The 15,484-nt window shown below is 22.9% G+C and overlaps 5 protein-coding genes across 5 annotated transcripts; 1 reads left to right on the top strand and 4 right to left on the bottom strand.

The window, feature by feature from the left end:
* Window positions 1–1,271: 1,271 nt before the first annotated feature.
* DICPUDRAFT_150175 (uncharacterized protein) lies at window positions 1,272–3,617 on the bottom strand (the record flags this gene model as incomplete). Its single annotated transcript, XM_003286181.1, has 4 exons — window positions 1,272–2,509; window positions 2,621–2,879; window positions 3,020–3,211; window positions 3,291–3,617. The coding sequence occupies 4 exons, from the start codon at window positions 3,615–3,617 to the stop codon at window positions 1,272–1,274; spliced, it is 2,016 nt and encodes a 671-aa protein (XP_003286229.1).
* Window positions 3,618–3,907: 290 nt separating this feature from the next.
* Window positions 3,908–10,123, bottom strand: DICPUDRAFT_91672 (uncharacterized protein). The gene is made up of 9 exons (XM_003286182.1): window positions 9,988–10,123; window positions 9,757–9,919; window positions 9,606–9,697; window positions 9,530–9,542; window positions 9,165–9,462; window positions 9,066–9,100; window positions 8,714–8,929; window positions 4,162–4,562; window positions 3,908–4,099 (listed from the first exon to the last, which is right to left on the bottom strand). Exons 1-9 carry the CDS (start codon window positions 10,112–10,114, stop codon window positions 3,972–3,974), a joined length of 1,473 nt encoding a protein of 490 aa, XP_003286230.1. The 5' UTR covers window positions 10,115–10,123; the 3' UTR covers window positions 3,908–3,971.
* A 349-nt stretch (window positions 10,124–10,472) lies between these two features.
* DICPUDRAFT_97317 (uncharacterized protein) lies at window positions 10,473–12,389 on the top strand (the record flags this gene model as incomplete). Its single annotated transcript, XM_003286162.1, has 8 exons — window positions 10,473–10,608; window positions 10,679–10,805; window positions 10,866–10,901; window positions 10,970–11,061; window positions 11,155–11,167; window positions 11,230–11,521; window positions 11,579–11,613; window positions 11,674–12,389. 8 exons carry the CDS (start codon window positions 10,473–10,475, stop codon window positions 12,344–12,346), a joined length of 1,404 nt encoding a protein of 467 aa, XP_003286210.1. The 3' UTR covers window positions 12,347–12,389.
* Window positions 12,390–13,013: 624 nt separating this feature from the next.
* Window positions 13,014–14,066, bottom strand: DICPUDRAFT_77118 (uncharacterized protein; the record flags this gene model as incomplete). Its single annotated transcript, XM_003286183.1, has 5 exons — window positions 13,014–13,141; window positions 13,210–13,610; window positions 13,679–13,876; window positions 13,939–13,941; window positions 14,005–14,066. 5 exons carry the CDS (start codon window positions 14,064–14,066, stop codon window positions 13,014–13,016), a joined length of 792 nt encoding a protein of 263 aa, XP_003286231.1.
* Window positions 14,067–14,225: 159 nt separating this feature from the next.
* DICPUDRAFT_77119 (uncharacterized protein) lies at window positions 14,226–15,150 on the bottom strand (the record flags this gene model as incomplete). The annotated part of the gene is made up of 6 exons (XM_003286184.1): window positions 14,226–14,403; window positions 14,467–14,479; window positions 14,553–14,644; window positions 14,703–14,868; window positions 14,952–15,027; window positions 15,094–15,150. The coding sequence occupies 6 exons, from the start codon at window positions 15,148–15,150 to the stop codon at window positions 14,226–14,228; spliced, it is 582 nt and encodes a 193-aa protein (XP_003286232.1).
* Window positions 15,151–15,484: the final 334 nt, after the last annotated feature.

Raw genomic sequence — 15,484 nt, forward strand, 5'->3', positions numbered from 1 at the left:
AATAAAAAAAATAAAAAAATAGATATTGTTGTTTTGTGGTTATGGAGGTGGGTTTGTGTTTTTTTTGTGGTGCTATGTGAGTTAATGTGAAGATTGAGTGCACATTGAATGTGGGGTCTAAAACTGAGTGTTATTATTTTTTTTAGAAATAAATAAATAAATATTTAATCTCGAAACTATTGTGATAAAATTTTTATGAGGAAAAAAAAAAACAAAAAAGTTTTATTTGTTATTATTTTTGTCTTTTTTTAATAGACAATTAAAACCCCAACTATATTATAAAATACAAAATAATACAAAATAAATATGATTATAAATTATTGCAAAATATATATATGAAAAAAAATAAAAAAAAATAAAAAAAAATAAAAAAAGTTTTTTCTTTTTTTTTTTTGATTTTTTTTTTTGAATTATTATTATAAACAATTTATATTTTTATTTTAAGTATAAATACTATACAAAAAACAATAATAAATAACTATTATTAAACAACACACTTTAAACTATTATAAATTAAAATTTAAAAATTAAAAATAGTTAGTTATACTATTTAATTAATTAAACAAAATAAAAAAAAAAAATAAAAAAATTTATTTTTGAAAAAAAAAAAAAAAAAAAAAAAAAATGATTTTTATAAGTGGCGGGTTTCCAATTTCTATGTAAAAAAAAAAATCAAAAATTTTTTCCTTTTTTTTATTTGAATTGAATTAAAAAAAAATTGTTTATAATAAAATGATAATGTTCACTTTTGGGGTAATAAAATATATAATAAAAATAAATAAAATAATATATTATAAAAATAAATAAAAAATTATTTATAACTTTGCAATTTACTCCAGTTTATTTTTTTAAAATTTTTTTTTTTTTTTTTTTTTTTTTTTTTTTAATTTTTGAATTTTCAAATAAATTCTGATTTTGGTTATATTTAAAACATTCAAAAGAAATGGTTTTGTGTTTCTGGCCAAAAGCCGAAAAATAATAAATCTTTTATTTAATGATTTTTAAAAAGGAAAATTTTGATGATGAATATTATTACTGTTATTACTGTTTTATTATTTAGTTGGATGGTTTTGATTTTATATTTTTTTTTCTTAGACAAAATTATAATGCCAATATATTTCTTTTTTTTTTTTTTAAAACATATATACCTACTCGACCTAATAAAAAAAAGAAAAAGAAAAAAAAAAAAAGAGTTAAGATAGAAAGAAAAAGATAAAAAAAAAAAGATAAAAAATCAAAAAAAAAAAAAAAGAAATATATTTGAAAATAGTTTAGCCTCTAATGATACTGATATTTGGTTTCTTTGGAGGAGCTCTTGGTTGAGATTCGGTTTGATTTGAAATAAAATCTAGTTCGTTTACTTCCATTGTGTTAACAATTTTGGTGATTGTTTGATTTTGTTCTGTTATTGTGGTTTCATTATTTACAGTAGTTGAAGCGATAGTATCACCACCAGTTGTAATTAAATTTTCACTGTTATCATTGGTTATAGTGGCGGTTGAATCGTTGGAGGTGATGGTTGATTCATTGTTTGGGGAAGAAATGGTATTATTTGGTGATAGAGGATTGGTGCCACTAGTATTATTTGAGGATTCTTTGGTTGGGGTTAAAGTAGATGGAGAGGTGTTAGTTGAGGTTGTAGTTGTTGTGGTCGATTTAACTTTCTTTTTTGATGTTGATGGATCGCCAGTTGAAACTCTTTTTTTATTTACTTTTGGTTCAGCTGGTGGTATTTCACTTTGTATAAATGATGGTAGTTGTTTCTTTTTAATATACTGTACTTTGATATCAGCCATGGTTTCTGGATTTGGTTGAGTTCTAAGCCACTCTTTTATAGTTGATGTAAATTCAGATACGGCTTTAGTTAAATCAACACTTTTATCAGCACCAGGGGTTGTTGGGAAATTAAAAACCAAACCCATAAAAAAAGTTGTGCAAATTTGATCGGGATGGGATTCTTTATGGATTAGATTCGAAAATGATTTTGGAAAAGGTACTGCATATTTCATTTTTGGTGTCATTTCTAAATTTGAAATTAAAAATCTTAATTTTGATTCGATCCAACCTTCCCATTTTCTATGATCTTCTTCGTTTCCAGCTGAACAATCGATTTGTATATAAAATCTATATCGAGTAAAAAAATCGCTCTTTTCCAATAATGCGTTATATGTGCTTTCATTGGTTTCAATCTTTCTAGTAATTTCTGCACCTCTAACAAATTCATTCTTCAATAATTGCATTGTTGATTTTGATACATTATAAGTTGAATTCATCATGGGATATGCTGGTGTAAGAATTGGCATTAAATGTGCTTTATCTCTCTTGGCATTCCATACCTTTGCAGCTAATGCACCACCTTCAACTAAATGTGTTAATAATACTGGAGCAGGCCATTTCCAATTTTCATAAACTTTAAAAAATCTATTTATAATGGTACTTGGTGCTGAATTTGGATAAAGTTGACAAATTCTTGCTGTTAAAAGTGCCCATGTAATACCACCTAAAAAACCTAAAATATTTGAATAAATTCCTCTTCCTATAGTAACAATAAAATAAAGGTTTCTTTTTAATAGATTATACTAACAAATGGTTTTAATAGTGTTTTTTTTATTTTACTTACTGATAGCCCAAAGTTTAATACATCTTAATGCCATTCTAAAATTTGGAATGTTTGGTACTAATTTTAGTATTTGATCCGCTACACGACAACCATTTAAACTAAGTATTGATTTTTCGTCAACATTCTTCAAGTATCCTTCATCAATCAAGTCATTTAGTTCTTCTGGAATAGCGGTTAGAGATAATCTTGCATAAATTAAATCTATTGGTACACCTGAAAAAACCATATTAATAACTGGAACAAAAGCATCTTTTACAGTCTGTATACATAAAAAAAAGGTTAATATAAACATAAAAGAGTAAATAAAAAAAAATAAAAAAAGAAATTGAAAAAAAAACAGTTTTTTTTATCTTTTTTTTTATTAATAAGAGTTTTATATGAAAGTAATAATAAACATACAGTAAATTCGGTGATTTCTGGATGGGTTTTTAAAGATTCTGATAAATCATCAAAAAAGTCACTTCTCATTATGTGTTTTGGACCAACACACAATGTATCTATATCACTATTAGGGCCATGAACACCCAATCTATAGGAGCCAAATGTAAATATCTTTGCGACTACCTCTGCTGCTGTTTGTTCTGGGTAACCCTGTAATTACATTATTAATGATGATGTTAATATTTATAAGTTTTAAAATAATGGTTATAATAATAGTTTTGAGATTTACCTTTTTAATACTAACTTGTTTTGCCCATTCTCTGACTATTTGATTTAGTTTGCCTAATACCTCTTCTCTTTTTCTACTTTCTTCAGGACTTTCGAATAAATTGAATGATATTAATGTATTTTCTAAATCATTTGATAGTTTTAAATCTAGTGCAGATGGTGGAGAAGTTGAAATTGGCTCTGTTACACCTAATACTACGGTTCCTCCATTTGGTGCTGTTGGCGATTTAACATTTGCTATTGATAATGATGCTGGTAGTGGTGATGATATTGTAGATCCAATTGTTGGTGATACAACATTGTTTTCTGTTTCTCCATTAGTTTTCATTTTTCTTTAAATAAATAATTGTTTGGTGTTTTGTATGTATTACAATATAAATATTTATATATTATAAATACAAATATAAATATAAATATAAATATAAATATAAATATAAATATAAATATAAATATATTTAATTATAATATTTTTATTTAGTTATTAAAATTTATAAATAAAAAAACATAAAAAATATAATATTGTAAGTATAAAAAATAAATTTTTGAAAATAAAAAAAAAAAAAAAATTAAAAAAATTTTTTTTTGAAAATAAAAAAAAAAAAAAAAAAAAAAAAAATTAAAAAAAATTAAATTGAAAATTTTTTATTATAATGATTAAACGAAAATTAAAAAGTTTTCCATTTTAATTATCAGAAATTACAATTTCTAAAAATAATAATTTGTCAAAATTTGTAATATCAGACGAACCTCCTTGAAATGAAACATCGAATTCAGAAAGAGGGCCTTCAGATTTTCTTAAAATACTAAATCCTATTTTAAAAAGTGGGTTAATAAATAAATAAATTACAGCATTTATAGATTCTAATATTTACCTGATCTACAAAATCTTTCTTCTAGTGGCATTTCAAAACTTCCACTTTTGATTGGATTGGGAGCAAGACTACCACTTTCAAAATCATGCTTTTGAATAAATCCGAAAAATCCTGTATCTAAACAGAATTCATTACTTTCCATTTTTGTAAATAAACGAATACTGACATATTTGGGTTCACTTAATTTTATTAAAATACTTGGATCTGTTTTGAGATAGAAACCATAACAATCAGTAATTTGATCTTTTTCTTTTGGAACCATTCTTGGACATCCACTAATATCTTCTATTGACCAATTACCAATAAAGTTAACACCATCGACACGATAAATAAATGGACGAGCGTGCATATTAACATCAATTTCAACAACTGGTCTTGAGTATGAAAGCTTTAGTCTCTTTCTACATTAATAAAATAAAATGAAAATGAAAATTTAAAAAAAGTTAATAAATTATTATGGTGCCATTGTTTAAAAAATTCTAATAAATACTTACACATCAGCCATTCTATTAAATGATGGAACAACAGGTGCTTTAAATAATGGTACTGGGTAAAGGACTGGGTCCATTTCAAGCATTTTTGAAAGATTATCAAGACCTGGTTGAATTTTATAGAGACCGTTTTGTAAAGATTTCAATGTTTTTTGGATATTAATGTGAAGTTTATCCCTATATGAATGTGTTGCTTTTCCAGAGGCTGTTGCCGGGGTACTATAAAATAATATTGTTAGTAATTTTTTATTTTTTTTTTGTTTTTTGTTTTTTTTTCTTACCCCCTAAATTAAATAAATAAAATTAAAAATTAGTAACTTTTAATTTTTTTAATCAATAAATCTGTTTTATCATACCTTGCATATTCGCTAACATATCCATATTGATACTATTTTAGATAAATATTAGTACAGTTGGAAATATTTGTTTTTTTAATAAAAATTACTCACCCAATAGTTTATCAAGTTCTGCATGCAAAAGATATAAAGATATGTAATGTCTACAAGTTGATTGTATACATATGGAACGAATTTTATATCTTGTAAAAGTGATAGTAATGCTTTAATACTATCCCTGAAAATATCATATTTACCTCTCAAACCTGTTAAGAATGATCCTTCTGGTTTTTCAATTTCTTTTTTAGATAGTTTAAGTTTTAAAATGTCTAAATCTTGAATTAATTCTTTCAATGAGGAATTATAAAACCCTTCAAATGCACCCTTACTAAGAGTTTTATATTGTTCTATTCTGGGGTATAAAAAAAAAGGTAAATTATATTATATTTAAAATTTTAATTGATTTTATATACTTACTGAGACTTTTCAACTATTATAAAAAAATATTAAAAAAATTAATAAATAATTCTTTTTTATTATAAAAGTTATATACATACGTTTTTGATCAATTAATTGCTCCATCTCTTGTTTTAATGCTTTGATCTTTGAATCTAATAAATTTTCAACTTCTTCTTTTGAAAGTGCTTGTCTATAAAAATTTTTATTAATAGATTGTTTTATATAAAATTTAATTTTTAAAATACATACACTTTTGTTCTATTTCTGAAAATTTGATAAAAACCTTGACAAATAGGTCCAATTGTTGGAATTAAACCAATTACAGCCACACCCATTGTTTCAAGATCATCAAGGTTTGGTTTCATAGTTGCAACCCCAATTTGTAATGGATCTTGAACAGGGGCAAAGTCACCTATAAAAAAGAAAAAAATATTTATTTTTGATTTATTCTTTGTTTTTTTTATTAAAATATAATTATATTTAATAATTACCTTCTTCACCATCATCTCCTGTAAAACCTGCTGGAACGATAGTGTTTAAAGGATCTTCTTTAAATTCTTTTGTTATATTTTCATTTAATTTTTCTAAGTCAAATGGGTTCTGAGTTGTTGTTGTAGCCATATTATTTATTTAACTGTTTCTTTGAGGAAGAAAATTTATAAATAGTTATTATTTTTTTTTTTTTTAAAAAATTGTTTTTATACATTTTTTTTTAAAATATAATATTATATTTTTTTAAAATATAATATTAAAAATAAAAAATAAATTTTTCCAATCATTATAATAATTTAGATTGTCAATTTACATTTTTGCTTTTTTTGTCGTTATGGGTGTTGGGATCATCAAAAATAATTAAATCATTAAAAATTTATTTTATTTTTTTATTTTTTAATTTGGAATTATTTAAATTTAAAAAAAAAACACATTCCAAAAATTATTTTATTATTTTTTTTTTTTTAATTTTAAATTTAAAAATATAATTTATATAATTTGGTTTTACAGGTTCGAAACAAGGTAATAAATATTTGTTGGCATCTAAGGTTTTTATAAAATATATATTTATAGTTTTTAGATTAATAATAGGTACTTTTTCACCAGTTAATGATCAACATGACCTAGGAATCGAGAAATAGAAACCATGTCTTGAAGACTTAGAAATTTTAACATGCTCTTAATTGGTTGCATTCCAAAGTAGGTCCTTTATGCCAGTAAATATAAAATTTTTTTTTATTTTTTATTAATTTTTTACTGATAGATTTTTTTTTTTTAGAGGTGTTTTTACTTCATTTGTCGGGCTTTTTAAAGAGTAGGTTTTTATTTCATACAACGTTACCAAACAATTTAATTAATATTTTCTTTTAATATTTAGAAAGCAGCTTCCCGCTGAAGATATAAAAAATGACAGATGAAAAGCTTGGAAAATTAAAAGAAGAGTTACTATTGATGAAAAAGGTAAATAATAAATATATTATTTTTTATTTTTTTTTTATAAATATTTTTTTCTAAATTTTTATAAAGTCGAAAAAGCAAAGTAAGGTTTATAATATAACAAATGTAATTTTCAGAATTGATGTGCATTTTGTTTAGGCTCTAATGATACTAAAATATGTAATGAAGTTGACTCTCACTGGTTGTAAGGGAGTTTATTTAAAAGCAGGTCCTAAATTCAATATTAAAATTTCAGAACCAAAATATGTAAGAGTTCGTTTATTGCAAATGATAAGTCCATTTCACCCAATTTAAATTTATCTTCAAATAACTCAATTGGTGAGAGTCACTGGAATAAAATTCAAGATGAATTTGGGTCATTACAATCAACAAAAAGTGAAAATCAATGTTCATACACTTCTGGCTTTGTTCAATCACAAAAATCAAAACAAAAGAAAGTGAACTTAATATTCCATTATCAGATAAAACAAATAATAACAATAACAAATTGTTATTTATTGAAATTATTGTTTCAGATTCATAAAAAAATAAAATAAAAATATAAAAAAATCCCTTTAAACTTTTTTATATTAATATACTAATAAACTTGAATTAACTAAAATATTTGATTTATACTTGGGTGGAAAAATAAATAAAAAAAATTTATAATAAGAAAGGTATTGACAACTCTTCAAAATATTCTTTGCTGTACTTTTCTAATAATAAATTAAATATTTCTTTTATAACTGGATAGTCTGCATGTTTTTGAGAAATTAATAATTTATAAAATAATTCCTGTATTGAATCTTCTCTAATGAATAGATAATTATTGTGTATTAATTTATCTTTTATTAATGAATATTGTTTACCAATTAACATTAATTGAAGATCGAATGTATCATTAAATTTCCTATTTTGAAATAATATTGATTCTTTATCAATCCAATCAGTAAAATGGATTTGATTAATGATTAAAGGATAAGATTATTCTCCAACCTAAAAGCTAAATCCATATTCGCTTAATAAATGTCTTTTTCAATATTGAAGCAGCAATAATTTTAATAAAAAAATTTTAAAAAAAAAAAAACAAATTAAATTTAAAATTTTTTATTGTAACCATCAAATAAAAATTAAAAATTTAAAACTTTTTAGCCAGTTTAAATTTAATTATCAGAAATTACAAGTTCCAAAAATAATAATTTGTCAAAATTTGCAATATCACATCCACCTGTTTGAACTGAAACTTGGAATTCAGGTAGAGGGATTTCGGATTTTCTTGAAATACTAAATCCTATTTTAAAAAGTGGGTTAGTATTTAAATATATTATAGCAGTTAGGGAATAAAATACTAATATTTACCTGATTTACAATAATTTTTTTCAACTGGCACTTCAAGATCTTCAATTTTGGTTGGATTGGGAGCAAGACTACCACTTTCAAAATCATGCTTTTGAAAAATTCCGAATTGGCCTGTATTTAAAAAGAATTGATCCCTTTCCATTTTTGTAAATAAACGAATACTGACATATTTTGGTTCACTTAGTTTTATTAAAATACTTGGTTGTGTTTTGAGATAGAAACCAAAACAATCAGTAATTTGATCTTTTTCTTTTGGAACCATTCTTGGACATCCACTAATATCTTCTATTGACCAATTACCAATAAAGTTAACACCATCGACACGATAAATAAATGGACGAGCGTGCATATTAACATCAATTTCAACAACTGGTTTTGAGTATGATAGTTTTTGACTCTTTCTATATTAATAAAAATAAAAATGAAAATTTTAAAAAAGTTAATATATTATTATGGTTCCGTTGATTAAAAAATACTTACACATCAGCCATTCCATTAAATGATGGAACAACAGGTGCTTTAAATAATGGTACTGGGTAAAGGACTGGGTCCATTTCAAGCATTTTTGAAAGATTATCAAGACCTGGTTGAATTTTATAGAGACCGTTTTGTAAAGTTTTCAATGTTTTTTGAATGTTAATGTGAAGTTTATCCCTATACGAATGTGTTGCTTTCCCAGAGGATGATGCTGGTGTACTATAGAATAACAATTAGTAATTTTTATTTTATTTTTTATTTTTTATTTTTTTGGCTTACCCCCTAAATTAAATAAATTTAAAAATTAGTAATTTACAACTTTTAATTTTTTTTAAGATATAAATCTGTTTTATCATACCTTGCATATTCGCTAACATATCCATATTGATACTATTTTAGATAAATATTTTTTAGTATAATTGGAACTAATAGTTTTTTAATAAAAATTACTTACCCAATAGTTTATCAAGTTCTGCATGCAAAAGATATAAAGATATGTAATGTCTACAAGTTGATTGTATACATATGGAACGAATTTTATATCTTGTAAAAGTGATAGTAATGCTTTAATACTATCCCTGAAAATATCATATTTACCTCTCAAACCTGTTAAGAATGATCCTTCTGGTTTTTCAATTTCTTTTTTAGATAGTTTAAGTTTTAAAATGTCTAAATCTTGACTTAATTCTTTTAACGAGGAATTATAAAACCCTTCAAATGCACCCTTACTAAGAGTTTTATATTGTTCTATTCTGGAGTATAAAAAAAGAGTTAAATTATAAATTAGATATAAAATTCTTATTGGTTTTATAAACTTACTGTGACTTTTCAACTATTTAAAAACAAATATTTAATTAATTATTAATTCTTTTTATATTGAAAGTTAAATACATACGTTTTTGATCAATTAATTGTTCCATCTCTTGTTTTAATGCTTTGATCTTTGAGTCTAATAAGTTTTCTACTTCTTCTTTTGAAAGTGCTTGTCTATAAAAATATTTATAATTAGATTGTTTTATACAGAATTTAATTTTTAAAATACATACACTTTTGTTCTATTTCTGAAAATTTGATAAAAACCTTGAACAAGAGGTCCTACTGTTGGAATTAAACCAATTACAGCAACACCCATTGTTTCAAGATCATCCAGGTTTGGTTTTAAAGAAGCAACCCCAATTTGTAAAGGATCTTGAACTGGAGAAAAGTCACCTATATAAAAGAAAAAATAGAATTAGAATTAAATTATTTTCTTTTTTGAAATTATATTTAATAATTACTTTCTTCACCATCATCTCCTGTAAAACCTGCTGGAACGATAGTATTTAATGGATCTTCTTTAAATTTTTTTAATGTATTTTCATTTAATTTTTCTAAGTCAAATGGATTCTGAGTTGTTGTTGCCATGTTTTTTATTGAGTTGTTTTTTAAAGAAAAATATAAAAAATAAAAATTTTTAAATTGAGTTCAAAAAAAAATATAAAAAAAAAATATATAAGAAATATATAATTTTAATTAAAATTAAATAAATAAACAGTTCAGATTATTATAATAATTTGGATGGTTAAATTACATTTTTTCTTAATTTGTTTGGTGATGTAAATTTAATCATTAAAAAAACTATTTATTTTTATTTTAATTTTTATTTTTTTAAATTAAAAAAAAAATTTTAAAAATACTTTTTGGGTTGTGTTTTTTTTTTTTTTTTTAATTTAATTTAATCAATATCAATTTATTTTTATTTTTTTTTATAAGTAGTCATCAAATGTCAGATTCAGTTATTGTTGAAGGAGAAGCCAAAACTTTTAATTTGCAAGAGTTAAATGATGAAATTATTCAAAAGTATACTGAACAACCTCTGCTTGTAATAGTTCCATTCGGTTTTACAGGATCTAAACAAGGTAATATTTATTTATTAGCATCTAAGGTTTTTTAAAATATATTAATATGTTTTTTTTACATTAATTATAGGTACTTATTCACCAGTTAACGATCAACTTGACTTAGGAATGGAGAAATACAAACCATGTTTAGAAGATCTAGAAATTTTAACATGCTCTTTGATTGGTTGCATTCCAACAGTAGGCCCATTATGCCAGTAAATATTAAAACTTTTTTATTTCATTTTTTTAATTTTTTACTAATAGAATTTTTTTAGAGGTGTTTTTACTTCATTTGTTGGGCTTTTTAAAGAGTAGGTTGTTTTTATTTCATATTACGCTAACAAGTTTAATTTTATATTAATTTTCTTTTAACATTTAGAAAGCAACTTTCCGCTGAAGACATAAAAAAAATGACAGATGAAAAACTTGGAAAGTTAAAAGAAGAGTTACTTGTTACTATCGATGAAAAAAGTAAATAATAAATATTTTATATTTTTATATTTTTATATTTTTATTATTATTAATATTAATATTTCTTTTAATTTTTTTTTTAACTTTTATTAGTCGAAAAAGCAAAGTAAGGTTTAATATAACAAATATAATTTTAAAAGTATTAATAGTTTTTTTAAATAATTATAGAATTGAAAATTATAAAAAAATATGTCAAAATTCTTTTATTGGATTCTCACAATCAAGTTTAGAGCTTTTAATGGATGATTTAAGTATACTTAGAAAAAAATTAGAAAAAAAAAAGACACCAAAAAAAACTTTCATGGACGGATTAAGACAAAAGTTTGATCTTTTCAGAATCAATATCAAATCTCTTTTCCCATTGTTTGAAGAAAAAAAATACTTAGAGTATATTTATAAACAATATTTAGATTTAATATTTTTATATATTATGTGTATGCAGAATTTGATGAACTTTTGGGTAAGTAATTTATTTTATAACATAAAATTAAAGCTTTTACTAATTATTTTTTTATAGTACCAATATCAGTTTGATGCTTGCTATGCCAGAGGGTAAGATTTTTAACTATAGGATATCTTTTAAATATTTTTATTAACATTTTATATGAATAGAACACCAGCAATTCCAGAGTATAATATAAAAGCTACTCATTCATACAGAGAAAAATTACACATCAATATCCAAAGATTTTTACAATCATTACAAGATGGTCTTATTACAAATAAACCTGGTTTAGAAAAAGCTTCAATAATTTTAGAATGTGACCCAATTCTTTACCCTGTCCCATTGTTAAAAGCAAATAGCTCCGATTATTCAGATGGTAATATCCTGATAAATGTAAAGCAAAGAAGAGTACCTTTTATTTTTAGAATTGATGGCGCATGTTGTTCAGGCTCTAACGATACTAATATATCAGATGAAGTTGACTCTCTCACTGGTTGCAAAGGAGTTTATTTAAAAGTAGGTCCAAAATTCAATGTTAAACTTTCGGAGCCTAAATATGTAAGAGTTCGTTTATTTATTGCAAATGATAAATCGAATTCTCCCAATTTAAATTTATCTTCAAATAACTCAATTGGTGAACATAACTGGAATAAAATTGAAGATGAATTTGGGTCATTACAATCAACAAAAAGTGAAAAAAAATGTGTATACACCTCTGGTTTTGTTCAATCAAAAAAATCAAAAACAAAAGAAAGTGAACTTAATTTTACAATATTGGATAAAACACAAAATAACAATAACAAATTGTTATTTATAGAAGTTATTGTTTCAGATTCATAAAAAAATTAAATAAAATTAAAAAAAACTAATGTTGATGCAATCTAGTTATTTTTTGGGTCTATTTTATATTTATATTTATAATAATTTACTATTATAAAAAAAAATAATAGTAAAAAATAATTCTATGGTGATAACAAAAAAATAAAAACAACTTTTTTAATATAAAAAAAAAAAAAAAATAAAATGGTTAAAAAAATAGAAAATTTTTTTTTAAAAAATAAAAAAAAAAAGGGCGGAAAAGAAACAAATTATGATTTACGTATTTGAACTGTTATTTTGGATCTAATTGGCAAATTTTAAAAGTGGATAAAAATGAATAATTTATTTTAAAAAAAAGATAAAAAAGAGATAATATTTTTTTTAAGAAGTGGATAATGAACACGATAACGATAATCGGTAAAAATGGAGATAACGATAATTTTAGAACTCTATTTTATTTAAACTATTTTTTTAATTTAAAGAATCACATAAAAATCTACTAACAAATAAAAAGATCGATAAAAAAATTTATAATATAAATAATTAAAAACCTATTTAATAATTCAGTCTGTTTAATAATAATTTTAATAATAATTTGTTTATTATATAATTTATATGTTTTTTATATTTTTATTTATCAACAACCTTTTTTTTTTTCAAAACTATTTTAGTGAAGCTAAATTACTTGTTAATTATCAGAAATTACAAGTTCTAAAAATAATAATTTGTCAAAATTCAATATACCTGAACTACTTGGATTAGCTGTAACTTGAAATAGAGAAATAGGGGTTTCGGATTTTTTTGAAATACAAAAACCTGTTAAAATTATTAAAGAAATTGTTATTATATGTTTTATTATAAAATATTTAATCTTTTTTATTTACCTGAGTACTTATTTGTTTTTTCACGACATGGTAGTTCTCTATCACCAGCATACATTAGAGTTGAAGCAAGACTACCACTTTCAAAATCGTGCTTTTCAAATTCTCCAAACATTCCTGCATTTAAATAGAATTCATTACTTTCCATTTTTGTAAATAAACGTATACTAACATATTTTGGTTCACTTAATTTTATTTGAATATTTGGTTGTGTTTTGAGATAGAAACCATAACAATCAGTAATTTGATCTTTTTCTTTTGGAACCATTCTTGGACCATAAATATCTTCTATTGCAAAATCACCAATAAAGTTAACACCATCGACACGATAAATAAATGGACGAGCATGCATATTAACATCAATCTCAACAACTGGTTTTGTGTATGATAATTTTTGGGTGTTTCTATATTAAAAATGAAAATTTAAAAAAAGTTAATATATTATTATGGTACCATTGATTAAAAATATTACACATCAGTGATTCTGTTGAATGATGGAACAACAGGTGCTTTAAATAATGGTACTGGGTAAAGAACTGGATCAATTTCAAGCATTTTTGAAAGATTATCAAGTCCTGGTTGATTTTTTTTGAGAACACTTTCCATTGATTTCAAAGCTTTTTGAATATTAATATGAAGCTTTTCTCTATAAGAATGATTTGCTGATGAACTGTTTTAGAAAATATATTAATAAAAAAATAATTAAAAAATATCTATATTTGTATATGTTACCCTCTATTTATAAAAAAAATTATTAATATTTTATAATTATAAATTTAATTCAATAGAAGTTATTACCTAGCATATATTGGATCAAATCCGTATTGATTCCAAAACGACATTAAGTTTAGTAAACACATGATGTAAATATACATTAGCTGTACAAATTGGGTGTAAACATGAGGAAGAACATTTTCATTTGTGAATAATGGAATTAAAGCTTTGATTTTGGTTCTAATAATATCAAATTTTCCTATTGATTTATTTATAATTATTAGTAAAGAAATTTATTTGTTAATTTATTTAATTAATTTATACTTGCCTCTTAAACCAACCATAAATCCATCAGTGGGGTTTACCTTTTCTTTTAATAATAATTTTTTTTTGAGGATATTTAAGTCATCAATTAATAGCTCCAATGATGAGTTACATAAACCTTTAAAAGCCTTATCACAGATAGTTTTATATTGCTCAGCTCTAAATATAGAAAATTAGTTATTATTAAAAATTTTAAACATAATTTTTAAGATTTATATTTACTCTGATTTAGAAACTAAATTTAAAAAAATTATTATATAGTAGTTAATAATAAATATATAATTCTATGTTAAAAAGCATGTACTTACTTTTCTGATCAATAATATGTTCTAATTCAACTTTAAACTTTGCAATTTTTTCATTAATGATTTTTTCAACAACATCTTTGGTTAAAGTTTCTCTATAAAAAATCATTAGTATATATATTAATTAGGAACATGCTTAATATATTTACTTACTCTTTAGTACGAGACATAAATACTGAAAAAAAACCTTGACATAAAGCTCCAACTTCTGGGATACAGCCAATTACTGAAGAAACACTTAACTCTAAATCACTAATGGGTGTATATAGAGTAGCAACATTAATATCGAGGGCATCAACAACTGGATTATATAGGTCATCTGTTTTTTAAATAAAATAAATATAATTAAATTTAAATTGGTTGAGTTTTTGTATATATAGATAACATATAGATAGTATATACTTTTGTCTTCACTTTTACCAGTAAAGCCTATTGGAGCTATTGTTTGCAATGGATTTTCATCTAATTTTTTTGTAACCTAATTAAAATAATTTGAGTGTTAATAAAGAAATATAATTTTTTTGATTTATAAAATAATAATTACCTCTTCATTTAATTTATTTAAATCAAATGTTTGAATAAATGTTGTGTCTGCTGACATATTTTGTAATTATATTAAGTTTAATATAAGATTGAAATTAAACTGAACTGAATGTTTTTATATAAAACTGAATTTAAAAAAAAAAGAAAAAAAAAATTAAAAAAAAATATAAATTAAAATAAAATAAATTAAATAAAAAGGTTTATTTTTTTAAAACAGATAAAAATTATATTAATAAACCAATTATTTTTATTGAGAGCTATTAACAATATAAAAACCTCATTATCATGTTCATTTAATGATGAACTGTTGAAAAATTTTAATATTTCCATTTTTTAATACATGCTGAGTAGTTTGGCCAGTAATGCTAATTTTAGAATTGTTATTAAGACAT

The sequence above is a fragment of the Dictyostelium purpureum genome (assembly GCF_000190715.1).
Source record: "Dictyostelium purpureum unplaced genomic scaffold DICPUscaffold_64, whole genome shotgun sequence".
NCBI lineage: Eukaryota > Evosea > Eumycetozoa > Dictyosteliales > Dictyosteliaceae > Dictyostelium > Dictyostelium purpureum.

Bases quoted from the DNA above. Each gene is read 5' to 3' on its own strand.
- DICPUDRAFT_91672 (XM_003286182.1), bottom strand. From the start codon at position 10,114: ATGGCAACAACAACTCAGAATCCATTTGACTTAGAAAAATTAAATGAA. The intron at 9,920-9,987 runs GTAATTATTAAA...TCTTTTATATAG, and splicing joins AGGAGATGATGGTGAAGAAA to GTGACTTTTCTCCAGTTCAA. The intron at 9,101-9,164 runs GTAAGTAATTTT...TATCTAAAATAG, and splicing joins AGAACTTGATAAACTATTGG to TATCAATATGGATATGTTAG.